This window comes from Clinocottus analis, unplaced genomic scaffold (genome assembly GCF_023055335.1).
Source record: "Clinocottus analis isolate CAN_PGR_092001 unplaced genomic scaffold, fCliAna1.0.p SCAF_5, whole genome shotgun sequence".
Taxonomy (NCBI): domain Eukaryota; kingdom Metazoa; phylum Chordata; class Actinopteri; order Perciformes; family Cottidae; genus Clinocottus; species Clinocottus analis.
Genome location: NW_027176207.1, coordinates 14,310,461 through 14,333,562, shown reverse-complemented (window position 1 = coordinate 14,333,562; position 23,102 = coordinate 14,310,461). Strand labels below are relative to the sequence as shown.

The 23,102-nt window shown below is 39.8% G+C and overlaps 1 protein-coding gene across 1 annotated transcript in view; it reads right to left on the bottom strand.

The window, feature by feature from the left end:
• Positions 1 to 1,122: 1,122 nt before the first annotated feature.
• Positions 1,123 to 23,102, bottom strand: part of nsg2 (neuronal vesicle trafficking associated 2) — a 33,583-nt gene continuing 11,603 nt past the window's right edge. The window contains exons 4-5 of the mRNA XM_068599697.1: positions 4,941 to 5,051; positions 1,123 to 2,600 (exon numbers count right to left, since the gene is read on the bottom strand). Coding sequence (XP_068455798.1) covers positions 2,403 to 2,600; positions 4,941 to 5,051 — 309 coding nt within the window. The 3' untranslated portion in view covers positions 1,123 to 2,402. The remainder of the gene's footprint in view (positions 2,601 to 4,940; positions 5,052 to 23,102) is intronic.

Sequence of the window (23,102 nt, the reverse complement as noted above, 5' to 3'; positions counted from 1 at the left end):
GTGTTTATTTTTAAGAGGAGATTATTTGCATAGCTGAAGGTGTTTCAATAAGCCTTATTGACAATGATCAACAACAGGTGCCCCGCCAAAGCTCTCTCAGAAGAACAATGAACTGGTGTGTCCATCAACTGGTTTGCGTAGAATACATTTGGCTCCAGCGTTTGGTCAGTGACCGGTGTAGGCCATGCTCTCAGTAACAGTATAGGAAATGTAGAGGTTGGGAACCCGAAACAAAACAATTCACCGTGGCCATCAAACTCAATAGCGATAGAAACATTTAGAGAGGTCTTCAGTAATTTGTTTCAATTGAGCGACTTTCAATTGTTGTTTCCTGCCAGAGAGAATTGGCCACAGTTCATTCTGTCCAGAGATGAAGGTAAGCAGTCGTGTGTTATGCAAATATCCCATTTTAATTTTCTGGCATTGCAACACTGCTGCCACTGATTGACTTGATTCAACATAAAACCCTGAAAACGTATTTTCATACTAACATTAAATTATCAATTATTATTGTCTGATTCTGCTTAACACGGTTTGATTGCGTGCGTCTCATTTCCGGTGCCCGGATCATTTATTACTATTTAAAGCCCATGTCCTGGACGGTTTAAATGTTTTGTCATTTTCTCCTTGTTGCGTTTCCTTCTCTCTCTTTTGCTGAACGCTCTGTTGCATTCAGCGGACGTTTCACACTGACAGATTAATTATAATACAAGCCTGTAATTAGAAAAGCTAGCTATTCTTGTCCCTTACTGAAGACACTGTTGTTTGTGCTGCTCATCAGAAGAACAGAGGCTGTATCTGCCATTCACAGTGTATACACTATGTAGATGCATAATGGATCCTATAGCCATTACAGATCCAGGTATTCTTCTGGTACTTTTTTGCTGTCAATCACAGCTAGTCATCATTACGACCAACAAATCTCTCTGCAGCTCTGCAACGTCCTATGCACAGACAACAGAAAACGCATCTAATGTAGTATGAATTTGAGTAGGAGTATGAATATCTGAATAATATAATGTGCTGCATGAAAAGCCCTTACTGCACTGCCTCGGGCTGCAATAAGTGTTGTGTGAGTGCTACAGAGACACAGCGGTAAGTGGGACTGACAGAGACACACTGTCCAGGTCACAGCTTGTTTTATTTTGAATTCAAACCAAGAGAACAGGAACAAGGATGCACACTGATAAATTACACCAGGTATTGCTACATATCAACTAACAACATCACAATATCTCATAAAAGCGCTCTTAACAACAGATCCAACATTACCAAATGAAAAAACAAAAACGCTACAGGAACAGAACTCGACTGCAGTTGAAGCCCATCAATAAATTTATCAAATCTCAATGGAAAAAGAGTGTGGGCAAGAGACGGTGATACGCACCGTATTTCCTTGCCCGTCTGCAACATTGTGGTTCATGGAGCTACAACACTGAAGCAATATTAACTATAAGTAACTTGCATGAAAGAATTGTAGGTCTGTAGAAACAGAATGAAAAACCTCCTAATAAAAGCTACTACACTGCATACACACAAAAGAACTAGTCTGAGCGCACAGTTGTATGTACAGTTTGGGTCACTGGGAGATATCAGGATTTAAATTGTATAACACAGCACATTGAATTTTCGCTGTATATCAGCTATCAAACAGCCAAGATGGAAAAATAAATTACATCAACTGAGGACGTGCTGTGGATCTGGACCCTGGCGTCGAGCCTTCCTCAGACAGTACAGCTAAAATGTGGTGTTTAAAAATGTGTTACAGCAATACAAGACCATACTGACATTTTTGGGGGGTTGGAATATGAAGAGATCTGATAAAAGGTGCTGTGAATGAGTTTACATTAACTACAGTAATACACTTGAAGAAAAAAAAACTTGAAACTTCTGAGAATCTCACTTAGAGGAAGCGTGAAATTCAGTATCGACTCGTGCCTTTGTACAAAGATAATCACATAAAAATCATCCATACATTACAGTAAAAAATAAATATATCAAGACAGTCAATGAATAATAAATTAAGGGGACGGGCTTAAAAACATGGTAACGAGAGAGCAGGCTGTGTTTGTATGTGGGAGTGTGTATCAGCAGACGATGATAATCCCAAGAAGGTTCAATGGGAAATGCCCCTCAGTAAGGAAGTGAGCACATAAATGGGCAGTCAAGGGAAATCAGAATAAGACCTAGCATGTGCTTGTGTGTTTTTATGTCTGCATGCATGTTTTCACTCTATACTGCCATTATAATGGATGTGTTTCTGTTGCGTCTCTTTTATCTATATCTATTAAAGATGTTCACCTACGTGTGTGTGTGTGTGTGTGTGTGTGTCTGTCTATCTATCTGCCCGTGTGTCTCCACGTCTGCATGTGTTTACTACACACTTTAACCGCTCGGCTAACTCAGTGGCCCTCGCCAGCGGGAGGTTTAGCGTCGTGCTGCTGCCCCGCCGGCCCTCCGGGCAGCCAGGGGGAGACGGAGTGCGAGGTGGTCTGCTTGGCCATGCTGTAGTGGCTGATCACTGTGTAGAATCGGCCCCTCGAGTTGGCATCCTGGGCAGCGTAGTAGGCCTCCAGAGACGCTGGGATACACCTCTTGTGCTTTGAGGGAGAAAGAGGAAAAATAAAAAAAATATATATAACATTTAAATTACAAGTCTGTAGTTGTGGTGTGCATAGTTTGAAACAAGATATGCTTGCACTGAGCATAATCACATTTATCTTATTTTTACATGAATATAATCGAGAGAAAATGATCCAGTTGTTGTTGTTGTTGTTGTTGTTGAAGTCGTCTCGGTCCTAACCCTTCAGGGACAAAGAAAATTCAAACTCTACATAAAATTGCACCAAGTCTATAATCTGTATTGTTGTACAGCCCTGCTTTTATTAGGGGAACGGGGATGAGATAGAAGAAGCCATTTACATTACTGACTCTAATGCAGCAACATTTGGAAGGGAGGGGACCCACAGGACATAATACTGTAATGCATGTGCATATTAGTGTATTTTGAGTCCATAGAGCATTATAATGTGCTTCAGTGTGTACACATTAACAACCTTTTGTGCAGTGCATGTGCCATATTGTGTGAGCGATTGCAAGTTTTTCTCTCAACACTTTTACACCCGGTGAACATACATGTGACACCGCTAATAATAGCTCTGCAGACCGCAGGCAGAGCCCCTGTAGAGACTCTGAGCCTGCAACCAGATTTATTCCACCTTAAAGAGCAGTTTTGTCTCGAGACACAGACTTCCAAGGTGACATTTTCACAAAGTACAAACTGGAGAAGAGAGGTGCAGAGAGAGGAAAGGAAAGGTAAAGCTGTGTGGGTCATATGCCGCAGAACTTTGAAGATTCAACACTAATACTGTGTATATATGGAAAGCATATTGTTGGATAGAACGACTGTATGAGACAATTTCTTCTGTGACCTAATCCATATAAATTGGGGGTTAATGATCCTAATGTGGTCATTATTGTCAAATAGGCCGTAAGTCTAATTTGCATCTAATAGTCGACATGGCTAATGGCATATGAGAGCAGGCTCAATAGAGTCTCTTTCTTTGGATTCTGTGTCAAGGAACAAAAGCCTGAATTACATTTAATTATACTGGTCATAACAAAATCACTGATATTACCGATTGATGATTGCTTTAGCTTCCTCTAACATGACCTCAGAAATGAGTCACAGTAGGGAGGGAGTTCTCCTCATGGTGACAGGCAGTACGCTCCCCTTTACTTCTTTATTTAGATTAGAAAGAGAGGAGATTGTATAGAAAGGAGTCAGTGCCTTGCACAAGGACTCTTAGATATAGAGGATATGCAACTCTAGTGCTCAGAAGGATAGTTAATTGGTCAATTACTGGAATAAATCATTTTGGAAATACATGTATTAATTATTTTGTAAACATTGATACCACACATATTTGTTCATTAAATGTAAAGAGTGGAGAAGGAGGCTGTGTGTTAAAGACTGGAAACAACAACAAAGAAACAATAAGAAACAGGGTTTGGCTCTGTGCAAAGAAACCAAATCCTCCAGCCAGAATCTTCAAACGTTCCAAATTGCTCATTCTTTACGGTCCAATTTGCAACTTGACCAGATTGATTCACAAGTAGCCGGTTTACAAGCAGATTTGTAAACAAATAAAAAGCAAAATCATTGCCGGAGGGGTTTCGAGATTGCGTTTCTGTTAATGCTTTCCAACTCTTTTGCTTTCCACACGGACTGTTTACCTTCATTCAACCACAGCCTGCTGAAACTTGATTGGTCAATACTCGTCTACAAACGGAGACCTGAATGCTTCCAATACCAAAATCTTCAATGTATGAATGCAAAATCTGTTGATAGAGCTTTCATAACAAAGCCATCATAACATGGACAATTATTGTTCTTCGTCTTTGTTGCTTGTGGGGATTAAACACTAGAAAGCGTCAGAGGTGTTGCAAGGTGGAATTTGAATTTCCCCCTCAAGTTAACCAGCTCCTTCCTGCAGCTTCATATCACAAGGCCAGGTTTAAGAGTAATATCGGTCTTCTCTAACTCAAATAGAAAGCAAATACAAATTGTCTCCCAAGGTGTCAACCGTTTACCTAAATTGATTGACAAATGGCAATAACTAATCATGTTACCCCTTTTTCCTTCATGTGTTTGTTTTTGTTTCCACAAAACCAGTAACCTGACAACGTAACCTCAGGCTGTTGGAAATGTCTACCTATTTTAGGGTATTTTAAAAACTTAAAAATCCAATTAAAACCTGTATCAATAATTAAAATGATCATTACCCATAGTTGGAGCTCCATTTTACTCATCCTGTGGAGGCTTACTTTCAACACACTGTACTTTACAGCTGCCCTGTTAACCACCTGACTTTCTCTGAAATGTGAGTAGGTGTGTTGTAACGCCGTAAAATGAAAAACTAGCCACTTATGGGTCTTACCTTGTAAATGAATCCATCTGGGCAGGCGTGGTCGTAGGTGAAGGCTTTATAAACCACCAGGAACACGATGCAGGCGAGGAAGGCCAGGGCAAGGATGATTAGAATTGTCACCTGGGGGGAGGACAAACGCTGGTCAGTGTGTGCGTGCGTGTGTGTGTGTGTGTGTGTGTGTGTGTGTGTGTGTGTGTGTGTGTGGGTGCCAGAGCAATAAAACAGGATTGAGAATGTGTGTCTTATATGTGAGGCAGGGTAGGGTGAGACAGTGAAAAAGATGGAGTGTGTGTGTGCGTGTGTGTGTCTAGTCATAATAAATGGTACAGTAAGAGGCCACTGACTGAGGTGAATGGCCCCTCAGGGCAAGGTGTTCCTGTTGAGTTGCGTGATGGATGACTCGGGTTGTGACCGAGCACCAAGACCTGTGCCTTATAGTATAATAGACCCTTCGCACAACAGATTTATCATAGTAGGAAAAGCACCGGTGCAACTAATAACATTAACAATGACTCTGTTCTTTTCAAGTGTCCCAGCAAGCCATGACAGCAAGCCAGTGACCCAGAATGCACAGTGCCATGACCCTGAAACTGAAGCAGTAATGTAATTCAACCGTCTTTAAGTCAATCGTCAAACATCTAGCTATGCTTTTCCTACTGACATGTTAAAAAAAGGTCTTCAGAGAAAAAGTGTATATGTAGGTACAAATCAAGAAAAAAAACATGGTATACATCCCCCTCCCCTCCTCCCCAAAAAAAACATGCCAGATATCAAATTAAACATAAAAATCAGGGCTACAATACTATATAATAATCATGTAACTACTAAACACAACTCAAACATAAATAACGGTTTAATTAATATGGTTGAAAATGTTCTGAAAGTTTCCTTATTAGATTACAAAAGTAAAAGAGCACTAAAGCTAAAGCAGACTTGTCTCGGCTTGCGTAAAATCTTTGTGTAATCCTAAAAGATATCCCCTCCTGTCATGCAGATGGGGACATTTTGTCATGTGATGTGAGCTTAATATAAAGGACTTCCTTAAGTCAAGCTGTGTCTCCATAAAGACCTAATGAATTACAACTGGGCCATGATCAATTTGTGTGTATCAGGTCTAATATCATCACATTACATTCATTTGGCTTTTGTGTATAGTTTTTGCATATATACATATTGTATTGTACAGAGCATTTAGGCATCTTTATTAAGGACTTCATTATGTTTCACAACAGTTTGTTTTTCTCTACTGTATTTATTATTTCAAGCAAAAAATGTGAATCAAAACTACATCATTTTTCACTTTTAATATGAGGGTTTATGAGGGTTATGAGGGCAAACATATTGTTACATACGCTGGTGCTGATGATTGTGAGAGTGTAAATGCATGGATTAATGTTGTTGTTGTGTGTGTGTGTGTTTTTCTTCAGCCTCATGAATCAAGCAGTCGTGTTGATTGTCAGTGCACTCAAGTCAACGAGAAAAATCAATTAGCTCCCAGCTGTTTTTGGCGAGATACAGAAGAATGGAAAAAAAAAAGCTCTTCCCTTTTTTCTTGTAAATAGGAAAGTGGCAAACTGATTTATGACTTTTATTTTTGGAGATTGCAAGCAGCTTTGATGTTTTCAAGTGTGCCAATGTAGCCGTTCAATAGCTGGCATGAAGAAAATCTATTAGTTAAAACAAACTAAAGAGTTTTGGTCAGTTTTCACAACATTTATAAAATGTTATCAAGATTTGCTTCGAAAAGATCAAAATGCATCTGCAGTGTAAAAATGCTTAATAGCAGCCCAAAAGCACAGCTAATCTAAAATGATGCAATAACACTTTTATGTATGTGCACTGTATCAAATACCTCTGTGTAATTTGAGGTACGAAATATTAATTTTCCTGACAGGCTAGACAATGTCATAGTAAAGCAGATTAACATATAAAAGGATTTACTCCTACTTTCTACTTGACACCCTGATTGGGTCCTTCTGAGCAAGCATTTAATTAGAATTATGCAAATAAAATGCAAATGATAGCTCTGTTTAAAAATGGTGCTGTCTGCCAAGTCACACATGCCAGTGCAGATGTGTTCAACGTGCATGTATGTATCTGCGTGTGGCCATGTACCCGTTGACCCCACACGCTCTGGAAAAGAAGAGAAAAAAAAATCCAACCTTCCATAGTGGATGAATGTTTCTAATTTCCATTCCTGGATTTTATTTAAAGCCGTTCCCGATTTACAGCTCTATATGGTCAGTCCCTGTGAGATGTCAGAGCAATTACACACACATGGGTGTGATCATTAGTCTCCATCAGCGTTATGGGGGTGGACAGGGACACGCAGGCTAAGTGACTGTTTACTCGGTGTCAACTGGGGGACACGACTCTCAGCCTTGGTTGCTGCTGACACTCTCTAAATGACATCTCCCACATCACACACTGTGATACACTAAAAGGACACATTAAAAGTCATGACAGTCCGCCTTTTGGAGCAGAAACAGACGTAGAAGGAATGATTAAGACTCACTCTGGCCCCCTTTTTGAAATATGAGGCATATGAAACAGCTTATTAAGGAGAGGGATTACTGTAAAGCTCCCAAATCAGACAGCAAGCAATCAGAGTCTTATTCATGTACAGACCCGACTTTGCACACACTTTGGAACATGAAACGAAGACTTAAGTTGCTAATGACTGAAGAGATTAGCTTTTTTTCTTTGCACAATTAAAATGAGGGAAATTACAACGGCACATATTTGAATTATGTGTCTGTGTAGCCCACCCTTCGGAAAAAGCCAAGCAGAATTAAACTTCTTCCTGCAACATATTTGATCTGTCAGGAAGGGGGCCGAACAGAAGAAATGGCGTGACCCTTTCTAAAAAGGTCCCTTGACCTCTCATCTCTGAATGAAAATGGATTCTATTGTTACCCATTAGCGTCCACTTTACAGACATGTCCACTTTATGCTAATTCCAGTCAGTTTTTTCCAGTCAGTTTTCAAAAACCATGCTCCTTTTCTAAAATGTTATATATTTCTGCATCCCTGAGTCCCTAAACAGTCTAGGATATGCATGAATTGGGTATGGCTAGAAAGCTGAGACTCTTTTCTGAAGTAAAATTGTATTCATATGTGATATTGTTAGTGCCCATAGCAGCTGTTTCATTGTAGTTAGACCATTTTGTGTAACTTACTGTTCAAAATGACCTGTTGTAACTTCTGGGATAATCACAGTCTCATGAAACAAGGTCAATCTGGAGCCTGAGGGCATTCAGAGAATGTATGGCTGAGGTATCTCGACTCTACCAGTGTTTCTGAGCAGCTCTTAGAACAGAAGTGCTCACCATCTAATTGTTGCTGCAACAACTCATGAGACATAATTTGATTAATTGATAACTTTGTTAAAATATCAGACTCATGACGAGAACAACTGAAGACACACTGCTGAGCTGCATCTCAAATTAATGTGCACAATGTTTTGATTTAGAGGATGTATGCCTGACCCCCTCAGGCAAGAACACACCCCGCCCTTAGTGAGGGAACTGATCGCTCCAGAATCCTTGTAGATGCAGTTACGGCCATGTGGTCCATAAATCCATTGAAAATCTATCCTGACCTTTCTCCATTATTCATAATCTGGCCGAATCCCGCAGTAAACCCAAGGAGGTTGTCAGGGTAACGCTACAGCTCACGGATGAAGACTCCCTCCGTGCATACTAGTATGTCCTGATGTAATATTCCTCTATGATGAGACAGTGCTCTAATACTTCTGATAGGGCTGTCTGAATCTGTGCCCACATATAAATATAATAGAACAGAACCAAATACAGTTGTGTTTAGTCACTACAAGGCTATAATATGTCCCAGAATGGCAGCTTCTCCCACACACATCAACATCATCGTATTATCTGTTGAACAGTCGATGGAGATGTTTTGTCATTAGCGCTCCAGTATGTGCCATCCGACGCTATCGCCACCAACACAACCGTCATCGTGTTCTCTGTGAAGCACAGATAACACACAGACGTTTGTTTTTTTCTTGGATGCAGGTAGAAGCACAGCATGCTGCTGTAATTTGGACTGAAAGCAACATGTGCTTCTAACAAGAATTGGCTCCATCAAAAAATAATGGATTGACTACATGGCAGGTGACCGTGTCCGCTGGGCTCTATTTGTTTCACTTACTGCAATCCACTCAGGAACCGATAGAAAAACCTCTCTTCCACTATATATATATATATATATATATATATATATATATATATATATATATATATATATATATACACCTTAAAGACAATATACAATCTTCAGATTTACAAAAGGCAAATAATGCTTGATTAAACCTGCTAAATTTCCTAAAGACATTTTACATTTTAACTAATAATATATTAATATAATTCCTTGATTTGATCTTATAAATGTACATTTAATTCATTGCTCGCTATTCTTTCCATCAGTTGAATTTATTATACTGCATATATTCAAACACATGTTTTTCCCGTCCTTTGTTTTTCCACAGAGCGTGCAGCTGTTGACGGTTGTGTGTTATAGAATAAAACAAACAATCAAACTGAATAATTACACATCCACTGGGATTGTTCCTCATCTCTTTCAAGAACACCACCTGCTTACTTTTTCTAACGCCGCATCCCTCTAGGTTGTCGAAAATCATTGATTTATAATGCATAGTTTCCACAATATACATTATTTACGGCTGTAGAGGTATTTTAAATTCAAAGGCAGTACCTTTCTATGGATGTTCTTCTCCACGGCCTATTTCACCACCATTTAACATATGATTTCTCTCCTTTTTTTAACAGCATGCTATGTTAGAATGCAACACACCTCCCACACTCTCACTACTGGAACTTGACAGGCCATATGGGGGGAGCAGACACCTTCTCATATTCGCTCGAGGAAAAGAGAAGAATATGTAAGTGTGTGTTTGAGCGAGAGAACAGGAAGTTGGGCGTGTGACAGGAGAGTGGTGTGCGAGAGAGAGAAAAATGACGCTGATAAAAACAGATAACAGAGTGACAAAGTGAGCCAAGTGAGAAATAAAGGAGGCGATGACAGAGAGACTGAAGCAGCAAGAGTAAGGAAAGCAGAGAGCGAGTGATGGAGATCCAGGGGCAGATGGAGAAGCGTGTTCCCTCTCCTGGAAGCAGGTGACAGAGACGGACAGACAAAGAGGTGGGCAGGCGGCAGCAAACACAGTGGGATATTGGTTGACGCATCAATCAATACATCAGTGATGGAAGCATAAACCACTGTTTTTCATTGATCTCCCTATTACTCTTTGACACTTTCTCGGTAGCAGCACTAAAGGCAGCTCAATTCCTTAAATCTTCATGGAAAATGTTCTTTTGCTCTACAGAGAAGCCTTGTGCTGACACGTCAAGATGCATGCATGAAAAAAGAGCTATTAATATTAAATGAGAAAGTTCTAATATTAAACACATTTTCTTTCGGCTGTAATAACCTCCAATGTCTTCAGGCTAAGTTTGTTGATTAATGAAATTAATGAACTCGGTGACAACGTGCGGTAGTACGAAGAGAAAGCGTTCTCTTAAAGGACAAATTAAAAAAAAGAGAAGCTTGAAGGTCACTGGTCAGATGGCGGCAGAAAACAGTATATGTGCACCAGATTTGACAGTAAAAGTTATGGTTGGGGAGTGCCCCGTAAAAGGTTTGGCCATCAATCTATTATATAAGCTTTGTGCTCACCAAGTTAATTGGAAAATTGGGATATTCTAACTGTCTGTTGTAAATATCCATCAAGGTTTATGGACTATATTCTCGGTCAAATTTGACCTCCACTATTTTGGCAGTTGGACAGTTTTCCCCATCTGTCATTGTGAGGTATTATTCACAAAAAGACTATTGCACTCACACATATACGTAACTGCATATATTATTTTCCCTTCTTCCTTGAGTGCTTCTTTTATATAATTTGCTCTATTGTATTGTTTAGACTCTACTCTGATTCAAACCTGTTCAAAATCTGTTCATACATTTCCTGTGTATGTATCATGGAGAGGGAACTACATTTTATTGTGCAATCACATACCGTATTATGACAATCATGCATAAATCCTTCATTCATTTAGGTAATTTAATATTCTTAACCTGAATCAGATGTTTATTTAATTTATTTTGAAAGGTGTTGTTGTGATATATACAGTATGTAAGCACAACCGATAAAAACATTGGACAAAACAACACAAAAAGGACACAAGGTAAAATTAACTGTTGCTTTCATCAGCAGATTCAAATAACAATCCGCTGTATTGCCGAGTGTGTTTTGACACACAACAACCTGGGCCTTCACTGCTATGACAAAAAAAAGTCGCATTTGTCAAGTAAAACATTCTCTAAACAATTTTCTAGTATTTTATAGTAAACCTCAGATAATTAATATAATTGTTGCAGCCATAATCTTAACTGACGACTTAACTGTTCCTACATTAAATATAAAAAAAGTCAAACAAATATTGTTTTTTCATTCCCTCTGGAACCCATAATTAGATGGAAATGTATGACACTTTCATCGAGACACTAAGCCCCCGCCTATAAGCGATCAAATCAGGGATCAGCTTGCTACATCAAAATGTAAATGAAATATTCTCTCGTCCTCCAAGGCAATTTCGTAATGATAAATTAATGAAGCGGGTAACCACATACCTATTAGGGCAAGTGGTTGGAATCTACAACCGATAAATGAAAGGTCGTGCATTTGATCCCTGCGTGTCCTTGAGCAATACACAGAGCCCCCAGCTATGTCACGGCGCATGGAATATAAATGTGTCGGTAGTGGATAAGGGCATTAGATAACTGGCAAATGGTGTAGTGTGGAACAAGATAGCAGTCATTATTCTGGGTGCAGAAGATATCTCTAACCCTTGTGGGTTTTCAGTGAGGGAAGAAATATTTAGTTTGAGTAAAAGTACCATAATAACAGTATACAAATACTGTAGTCCTGCTTTCAAAATCATACTTCGATTTTAAATGCTTTTGTTAGTCTCTGCGGACAAAGACTGTACTTTTTCTGAGCACCAGAGTCCATTCAGAAAACATCACATTTAACAGCAACACCACCTGGACCTCCAGCAGCGAGGTGTTGGTTCGGCCGAGCAGGGAGTCGAACTCTGCACCTGCTGCTGCCGGGCAGATAGCTCTTCACCTCCTGCCGGAGCTCTGAAGCCGGATGTGGGTCTGTCCTCAGTGGACAGTGGACTTTCTGGTTAACCTGCATCCTTTTGTCTGATTCAACCCGGTGGCACCAATGACAAGAATTAAGCATAACTTTTTTAGAAATAGCCAATATTTTCACTAGTGGTCTTTGTCATAGAGGCATTAGTATTACATTGATTGAGACATTGTTTTATAACAAGTTCAACGTTTCTGGCAGCAACTTTAAGTAAAACTTCAGCAGTATTGAAAGAAAAAATGTACTTAATGAAATTACTGGTGCAGAAGAAATATGACTGAAATAGATGATGTATGCTGTTGGATATGTTTGTAACTGGAGTTAGTTTTAACAACCTTTTCTACAGTTGAGTAGTTTCGTCAAGTCACATCATCACAGGGGCACAAGGTAAATCTAAGGGTCATGAGGGGATCCATAAGATCGGTTATCCAATAGTTTGATCTCTTTGAGCAATAGAAACATCATGAGAACCACTGGTTTCATAAGTATGAAAAGTATAATACACCCCCTTTATATCAGTGAGGTAGCAGTATAAATCATAAAATGTTACACACCTAAAAATACTACTGGCACCGTGCAAGAGAAATTGATTTTTCGAGCACTACATGCCAGAAAAGACACTTTTTTCCATTGATTTTCTTCCAGGAAATTCTTTGCAGGCGTGACTGCTAAACTCTTTGCTCCTAAAGCGTCCTAGTGCAAAGTTCTCATTGTTATCATTCAATGGAACAAAAACAACTCTCAAAGCAAAGATCTCTGAGAAGCCAGCTACCTGAGAGCGGAGTATCCGAGATGGCGAAGAGGGACGTCAAGGTGACGTGTACAAACGTGACAAAACACATGATTTTCCTCCTCTGATCTCGGGTCATTGTTCAATATTTTGCATGAACAATGAATAGAACATGGATTTAGTGGATACTAAGCTGTGTTCCTTTTTTATATGTGAAGGGATTTTATGATAGATATACATTTTTACATAAAGGTCATATGGATGCAATAAAGAAACAGCTCCCATGTTAAAGCTACGTTTGGGTGTACATGTAGGGTCACTTGTCTTGGATCACAGAAATCCAGGAAATCCAGGATCCCTTTGCCAAATATACATAAACAAATACATTAATGCACAAGTTCTGGCATAAAGGAATATAATATATTTCTGTGTGGTTGTGCACACCCAGAAGTGAATGACTTACAAACACTGTGTACTTTACGTCCTCCGTAGCCTCCCCCATAAAAGTGTAGTTGGAGTTGCTGACTTTCCTTTTAAGGTAAACCAGGTCGGCACATTGCAGTTGCAAACTAAGGGCTCTGCAGCTTCAAATATGTGTGTTCAAGCCTTAAGGGCAATAAGCCATTTAAAAAAAAACAACCGAGGCAATTTGAAAATATGAATCAGGCGTGTGATAACTGATTTAAAAATACATGTAAGAAATTCAACATCTCAGCTGTAATCATGAAGAATCCAACTGTTCTGATGCTTAGCTCCTTAAATGCTGCACACTGAGAGACAATTGCTGCATGCTAAATTTCAGAGCTCTCTTTACAATCATGGGAAGGTTATGGTATCGTAATCAGCTTGTATCATATGTAGTGCGTTGGGATTTTTCTCAGGGATAATGCTTTTTAGAAACAGGCAACTATAGTTGAACAATGACAGGGGTTTGACTGGAAATGTAAGGTGTTTTTTTTATTTCCGCTGTTTTGAAGTTACATCAAAAGTCTTTCTTTCACATGAACACGTAATCCAATAGTTCAGTGCACAGTGAAACAGTGCATGTTCAGCAGTAGATAGATGCTAATTATGCTAATATATCCCAATTAAGCAAGGTCTCTATGGAGACAAAGCTTCAAAGGTTTTGTCTGAGCCTGCTGTCATATTGGTTAGAGGAGAATGTGCCCTTGGGGGTATAGACTCCAAATAGCAGGTGGCCTTAAAGTGACTTTCCATACAACTAAACTGCACTCTCAATTATGTTTCGAGGGAAACATATTCATATCTGGATAACAATTGCTTCTTGCAACAGTTTAAAAATATGAATAACGAAAAATGAAACAAAACTAAACAAACAGCAACAACAAGAAAGCTCTGAAACTGCTTCATTTAGTTGAGTCAACAACATCACTTGGTAAGGTTAGTAAAAAGGATTTGTCTTAAGATTACTGAGACAAAAGTACTTAAATATATATGCAACATGTATGATTCACACAGGACGCAAACAGATGTCTCCTCGGTTAAAGTCCTGTGTTTCTTTACCGATAAAGAAATTATTTGTGAAAATTCAAAAGGAAACAAAATCCACAAGAAAATGTGTTACCCTTAAAACGTGATTCACAGGGACAGGGCTGAAATTCCCTGAAACAGGAAACGTCTGACGAGACAAAGACAGAAAATGTATAAAACAAGAGCACAATACATAAACATCACATTTCCCTTTTCCAGGGACAAGACGATGCTCAGCTGTTAAAAAACGATCTGACACCTCGCCTCACCCGTATAAAACATGTGCAATGAGGAAGTAGACAGTACTAATCATTAATGAGAATTAACTCCAAATGCATCCAATAATGTGAACACATGAGCACACAAAACCACACTCAAAGAGCAACTAATTACGAATCAGTAATATGTCTCTGATGAGACACTAAACATCTGGATTGGATTTGCTAATCAGCTCCTACTTCTGCTGGATGAAGATGTTTCAAGAGAGGAGATATTATTAATGATGGGACCCGTCTCGACACACACACACACACACACACACACACACACACACACACACACACACACACACCTCTAAAATGTTGTTTACATCATTTACATCATAAGACAAGGTTCATTACTCTAATGTATCCCCAGCTCTAAATCTCCTGGGTATCTTTTATGTACCTGCATATGTTCACCATATTGAGATCTGTGTGTGTGTGTGTGTGTGGCTATGTGTGTGTGTGTGGCTATGTGTCTGTGAGTGTGTGTGGCTGTGTGTGCGTGCGTGTGTGTGTGTTTGTGTCGGGTTGCTACTTTGTCTCTCTTAATGTGTATAACTTTGCAAGTCATTTTAATAGATGACTTGAAGTCTTATATTTGAATAATTTGGTAAATTACAAAACGTTTGTTGTCCTACATAGTGTGTTAACTAATTAGTGTTTCAGTGATTTAATTGAAGTTATTGCATTTAATCATTTTATTTCTATATGTATTTGACCCCTTAAAGCAAAATATCTTATTTTTCAGCTGCAATATAAAGTGGAGTAGCAGTAGCAACCGTGTTTGTATTCCCTTTTGATAGTTGCATAGAGTTTACTGCATAATTTCAAATAATATGTGAGGTGTTTGTGTGGCGCTCTTATCCAAAGCCATTTCCAGATATTACCAAACTAAATTAGCTTCAGGTATGGGATCAGCCAACCGCAGGATCCTACCAATGCTGCTGATACAATCACAAGAGATTTATGTTCAGAGAAGAAGTAAAAGAAATTAAAGTTGTTGAGACAGATAGAAAGGATTTTAAAACTTAGAGTAGATGGAGAGATTTTGAAAAGGGATATGATTCAGTGGAGAGCGGATGGAGAGAAGCTTTATGCTCTCTCCTACCCTATACACCATTTTGACCATTTCACAGTCAGTTGAAGATAAGGACAGTAAGGTATGTCAATCAACACACTTTACAATAAAAATAATGTTCAGAATATGTGGATTAGCCTTAATAGATAGGACACCTGTGGAACATGAATGATAATCATGATAACTGAACAGAAGGATGATTAATGATAATATTTTTTAAAAAAAACCTTGATGTCTGAACTGCGAGTGCAGCGTGACATGAGTAACATGGGATTGGTGGATTAGTCACAAAGACAGATGTTAAAGTTAGAGGGAACAACAGAGAAGAGACGGGTCAGACTATTATCTGCAGTCTGTCTGTCTCCTAATTGCTTCCATGGCTCAGCCTGTCAGAACAACAGCAGCAAAGTGAAGGACTCTGGTTGAGGACACAGAGCACGAAGACTGCTCGCTTTCCTTCTTCACTTCATCATTTTCAAGATGAAAACATCAAAGCCTGGCTTTTTCATATAAGCTCGCCTCCCCACTTCTATTGTGGCAGAATGAACAGATGCTGAACGGCCATGAAACCAGAATGCAACTGAGCTCTCGGAGCTGCAGGAATTCGTTATTTTGAGTCTTATCTGCCTGAAGTTCATTATATCTGCAGAGGCCTTAAATCCAAAAAATACATGTCAATCCCACATATCAGGGAAGAGAATTAAAATTAAATGAAAAAATACATTATTTAGAAATTGAGCCATGTTGCAACATAAACAACACTGGTTAAGGTTTGTTATAAGCAAATAAAACAACTTGGTTAAGGTTTAGGAGCTTCATGGTTTGGCCACAGCAATATCTGGCCTCAATGACAAGACAATCTTGCTTTTCTTGGGGTGGTCTCAAAGGTAATAACTGATACTTGCTTCAAATAAGCCCACAAAACTACATATGATGAAACATGGTCTACTATCTATACTTTTAAAAAGCATTTAAAAATAACGTATTGACGCTATATAAGTGCTGTTTATTTCAAAGCATTCAACATAACATAACTCAGCTAAGCAATGGCAGAAATCATAATATAGTTGTGCCAGATATTTTTTTTTATTCAAGTAACTGCAATAATTCATGATAAAGTGGCCAAAAAATAACCATATAAATGCCTTATCTTGCAACGTTAAGAAATCCTTTGAATATTGCTAGATCAGCACCATTTGTCCCTGCGGCAATGACCTAATCCACGAAATTGTATTGAAATATGCTAAAACGTTTTAGAGAAATCCAGTGAGGTATCAAAACAAAAGACATAGTTTAGAATAATGTTTGCAGGCAGTTTTCATCTAAGCAATGATATCTATAACAAAAACTGTGACCTGATTTAATCCCCTCACTAAAGCTCTGGTAAAACATAATTGGATTAGATGGTGTTGTGATAATTAAAAACAAAAAGGTATTTCAAAAACATCATGGACATTCCTATCCTGAGATTTAATGCTGTCACACGGCAGAAATCCGTTTTTGGCCTAAACAACTAAGTTATTGAGTTCTACAATAGCGTTTGGATGCATCGGGTCCTCATAAAAACAAAACAAGATGGTTAATCCTAGAGGGAGTTTGAGATCAAATTGAACGTGCAAAGATATCAGTTCCTCGTAAAACAGATGATTTGTATGTATTCACATCTGGTAATATTGATGGGCAGACGGTCTCCTGTCCTTTTGAGGCGCTGCTTTACATCCGAAATGAGAAGTAGAGCAGAACAGAAGCCATCTGGACTTATGAATCATCTCAAATATCACTCACACAGCAGCAATGTCAGTCTCTGTTGTTATCCGTCTGTTGTCCTTCTATGCTCCCGAAGATTGCGACTTGTTCGTCCGTCCCCCGTGTCTCAGTCTGTTCGCCTCTTTACGGTGACAAATGACTTAAGGCTGACTTAACCATGACGGTGTTCGTGGTTCGGCTGACCGTGATGACGCACATACTGTACGTTGGATTTGGTTTACAAAGTTTCATGATTTTCATCCTTTTCCTGTCTGTTTTACGCTGATAAGTGATAACTTCTCTCGCACACATAAAGCCAATACAACCTTCATATTCATCTGAGGCCTAAACTGAGCATCGCAGCGCGTACCAATTCATAATGCAACAATGACAGTCAGCAGCAGCTCAACGTGCATAGACTTCAAGTGTGTGTGTGAGCACAACCGAGGCTCCAGGATCTGGGGATCGCAAATGGCAAGTTCACTTTATCAGAAGCCAATTTTGAACAATAAGATGTCTGTGAATATCTGCCAATGGGAGCTGGCACGATTATAACAGGGATTGTGCGCCTGTGTGTGTTAGAAATGTTGTAAAGTGCTTCCCAGAGTTGGATTTGATGAAAGAGCGTGAGCGTGCTGCCGCTAATTGTTGGCTTGCTATGACACGATGGCGAGGGAAAGGGAAAGAGAGGAAGAGGGTTAAAGGATGGCAAACACATGTGAGCGCTGGACAGATGATGAGAGGGAGAGGACGGAAAGACAAAAATATTCAAATTTCTCGACTGATGTCTCCGAGTTCTTTTGAATGCAGCACACATCTACTCTTCTGTGAGTATAACAGATGTGCTACAATTATATATGTTGTCTATATTTCAAATCTGAGTGAGACAGTGAAAAAAGTAGAGCCCTTAAATATGAAGTACCTTAACAACTACTACATGGATTACCATGAAATAAGATACGGACATTCATGTCTCCCTCAGAAGGAATTGTAATAACTTTCGTGATCCCTGAACTTTTTATTTCACACTAGCAGCTAGCGTATTTTTTTTCATCACCACATGCTTATATAGTGTTATATTTATTGAAGTGTTTGCCTCTTTATACATCTATTACTTGTATACTGCCATTTATTGTGCACACTGAAAAACAGTTCAGTGTATGTGCTTGTTCTACTCAACTTGTTTTTATTCCTGAGGTTGCTTGGCGAGGATGTTGCTCCACTTTCTCAGTTCCTAAAGTTTCAATTGCAAAAAGCTCCGGAGAGAGGTTTCACACTCGTAGCCACTTATGCCCGTAATCTCTCGAGACCAGCACCAGTAAGTCTGTGAATCGTGTTGCTGCAGAGGTGGTTCTTAGTGTATATTCTGCACGACCATGTCGACCTGCTCTCTCCAGAGCTCTGCATATCGTTTAACAGGTGGTGTTCTTGCTGCATAATCCACTCATGGAAGTTAACCCTTAAATCATTGCATTTCGTCGTGGGATTTTAGCAGCAAACTTATCTGTATCCTGTTCTGTGTTGGCGGAAGTAATCCCCTCCTGACCCTGTCGCTAAGCAACCATGACAAAGTTTTTTTTTTCTTCCATGCGGACTGAACGTACATCAGACGTCATATTAGTGGTGTGTGACTATCTTACGAACCTATTTGGTAGTAGATGGAAATCTTATGAACATTAATTGTATAAGATACAGAGTAAAAATCAGGTTTCCCGCCCCCGTCCACGCCATTTTCCTTTCTACTTTCCATTACTGGAGCCCTATTCCAAGCTGCCATTTTCACAAGCGTGATGGATCTTGATGAGAGTAAACTGTGCAGCAAGGAACACAACATTTTTGTTGATGCGTTGGAGTGTATAATTCAAGTGAAAATCAGTTCAAACAACTCAAACAATTAGAATTGAAGAGTAGTTTTAGATGTAGAGTGTGTACAAAACAGGTGACAATAGCGGGAGTCGATGCTTGCAACACATTATGACACACACACACACACACACACACACACACACACACACACACACACACACACTTGCTCTCCAAGTGCAGCTGATGAGTTTAGTCAGTGTTGCACCCACACCAGCAAATAAAAAGCCTCCGCCCTTTCCTTCTCCTCCTCCTGATGTTCCCTTCTTCAACAACGCGGGTGAGGACTGGAACACTATTGCTGAGTGTAAATCAATTGCTCCCCCATTGCTCATTTGTACCTCCCTTGAATGTGTGTGTGTGTGTGTGTGTGTGTGTGTGTGTGTGTGTGTGTGTGTGTGTGTGTGTGTGTGTGTGTGTGTGTGTGTGTGTGTGTGTGTAGGCGTGTAGTGCCGTGTGCATGCGTTTGTTTAAGTGAGAGCAGACGACAGCTATAAACACTCCCGATGACGAGCATCCTTTTAGTCCTCCATACAAAACAAGATAGAGCAATATGTGGAAAAGGAGTCCGTGCGAGGTTCTGAACCACAACAGTAATTACCTCCAACCTGACAAACGGTGGAGGCCTTCTGTGGAGGTGGTGGATTGCAGCAAAGCTTTTATCAGAAGGCGAAGTGGAAGTAATAATGGGATAATTGTTTTGGATGATGGCTGCCTCTCCCACCGCGAGACCTGCACAGGCCCGCTAACTTCTGCTGGCACCGAGCGGGTTGGGCTTGGCAGTCACGGCGCTGTCGTGTGGTCAGTGTTTCTGTGTGCATGTATGTGTGTGTGTGTGTGTGTGTGTGTGTGTGTGTGTGTGCATAATGAGGTTTGTGTTGGAGTGCCAGTCCTGTAGTGGGTGGTGCACGTGTGTTTGAAGTGTTCGGGGGGCGAGAGCTGGCTAAGTGCACCATATTTTCTGGATAGCAAGCGAGCCAGAAACCAAGCAGGGCAACACAAATTAAATCTCCCTTTCATCAATCTCTACACCTGCATCTCTCCATCCCTGCCCCGAGAGCACCGGACTAATCCTTTCCTCTCTTCCAAGTCCTCATTTTCAGGGACGCTGTTGCAAATCAGTCGTATATAGACATCATTTTTTTTCCGGAAAGTCAGGATTAAATCTTGTTACTACGAATTGACTAAAACATTCAGTCCAAAAATAAACTCTTAAAAACAGAACATTGTAAGTATACAAGTAAATAAATGAACAGAAAACTAAAAAAAAAATTCAAACACAAATTCAAAGAAAGTAGAATGTGTAAAACATATAATACAGTACATAACACTATAATAAACATTAAAAAAAAAGGTTCAGTTTGCTCGACACATTGAGAAATTCAGGAGCTTGAAACCTGGCTGTATATCAGAATTCCAATAGTTAATGAGGGTGGAAGCGTGCCCTTCTCCGTTTGCTTATGAAACAAAACTACAGGGAATACTTTGTATCTCTGGTCTGCCGGGAGTAATCAGAAAGACAGAGAAAGACAGGGAGGGGGAGGCTAAAAGGCAGGCGGCAAGGGACAGAATGAGAGTGGGAGGGAAGGAAGATGGAAGGGACTGGGACTCGGTTAGAAATGACACATGAACATGGTCCAAAGGGAGGAATATTTGAAATAGAGGGTTGAAGTGAGGGAGAGAATTAATGAGAGAGGCAGAAGCGGATAGCAGGGAAGAAGGAGCACTTGTGAGAATCCATCTTTGTATATCTAATCTCAGGCCCTTCTTCCACCAAATTATAACGGTCAGGTTTGATTCTATAGGCAATACTGCATTGTGGATATCAACATGTCTGTCTTTTACCCTCCCCTATCATATGCTATCCTTGCAGAAGGAGTGCTCTGTGTTCACAGCAACACTGGCATGGCCACATGTCTCCCTGTAGATTTAAAGCTGCAACTAAACCCTTGTCCTTTATTAAAAACAAGCTGCATAGAATTTTTAAAAAAACAACAACAAAAAAACAGTTGAAATCTGAAAAGGGAAAAGCAATGGAGCAAGCAAAACATCCGAGGGGAGGAAAGAAAACAGCAGCAGGAGAGAGAAGTGGAGGAAAGGATGGAGAGTGGTAAGCAGTGAGGGAGGGCAGATTAGAGAGCATTTTACACTCTGAGCTCTTCATCCATCAACACAATCTGCAAAGCTTTGAAGAGAGAAGAGATGTGCAAGCTTTCCATCCAGAAATGTTTGCTCTGCACTGCACACCACGCTTTGTGTGTGCGTGTGTGCGTGTGTGTGTGTGTGTGTGTGTGTGTGTGTGTGTGTGTGTGTGTGTGTGTGTGTGTGTGTGTGGACATGCCTGTGTGCCTGCAGAATCAGCTCTGTCAGTCAAGCAAAGCAAGCCGTTCAGTCGAGCGCCCCAAAACTAAACGACATCGCACAAAATCACACAGACTGGATTGCATTTTTGCCTAACAAAAGCTGATGCAATGTGGCAAGCCAGAAAGGACAGTGAAGTCAGCGGCAGAATTTTGGAGAACTCTGAAAAGCAACAATCTCCAAGAAGTCGGCTCGTCATTGCTGCCTGGCAATGTGCACATTTTTTAACGCTGTGTCCGGATTTGTCTCCCCTATGGCAAGTGTCACACATCCACAAGTCTCCAAAACATCTGTCAACTGTATCCACACTCCACTGATTTATTACTGCACTCCAACCCTATGCTGTTTGACATTGTCAGACTCACAACGGACTGCAGACACATCACAATTGATGCACAAGAAATGGAGATGCTGTCTTTTTTATTATTCTTCCTTAACAAATCCCGGCACCTTCCTTACCCACATCAGCTCCACATCTGGCAGTGTGTCAGAGGCTCTGGTGTCTTATGCTACTAACGGCTCATGTAGCCTTTACTATTTAGCCTTTAGAAATCAATTAAATGCAAGCATTAGACACATTTCTAGTCTTTGTTTCAAATGCAGACTTCTCATAAGTGCTCATCACTGTGCAAAGCAATATGACAACACCACAAGAAGATACACATGAATCAATTGTCAGAGATACCTTCTATAGTTCTGGTTGTATTGGTTTGTATTTGTGGGAAACCGTCCAATTATTAAAGAAATGGGAATGATGTATGTCAGTGAGTGACCAGCAATTATGAAATAGTATGATACTTGACCTTATAATTCATTAAAAAATCATCATATCGTCATAGAAACTGTGGGTCGGACGTATGAAGGGGAGGAAGTCCTTCGGCTTGTGAGTAATATAAGAAAGTTTGAGCAGGGAAGAGGGGTGGAGAAAATGTTCTGTCACCATATGTAATATAGTATCTTTTTTTAATGAAAAATGTATACAATTGTCTGTGTACATTATTTTATATTCTATTGTAAATGTAATATGTTTCTATTTCTTTCATTGTCTTGATTGTTGTTGTTTGTCTAATGTATGCACCACCCACCAAGACACGTTCCTTATATGTGTATGATACCCGGCAAATAAATGGTTCTGATTCAATGCCATAAGCAGATTATAATGTCTTATGGAAATGTTAATAATGCATTATAGACATGTTGATAATGCATTATAGACATGTTGATAATGCACTATAGACATGGGCATCATAGACAGTTTACCAATGTGGACAGATAGTTTCTCAATAGAGGAGAAGTACTTGTCCTCCGATGCCAATACTAAAACATAGAGCTCATTGCATTGCTTCTGAGTGCTAAATGTTTTTATTTAACCTTGACACGGCTTCAGTTTAGCATGTTTGTGTGTGTGTATGTGTGTGTGTGTGTGTGTGTGTGTGTGTGT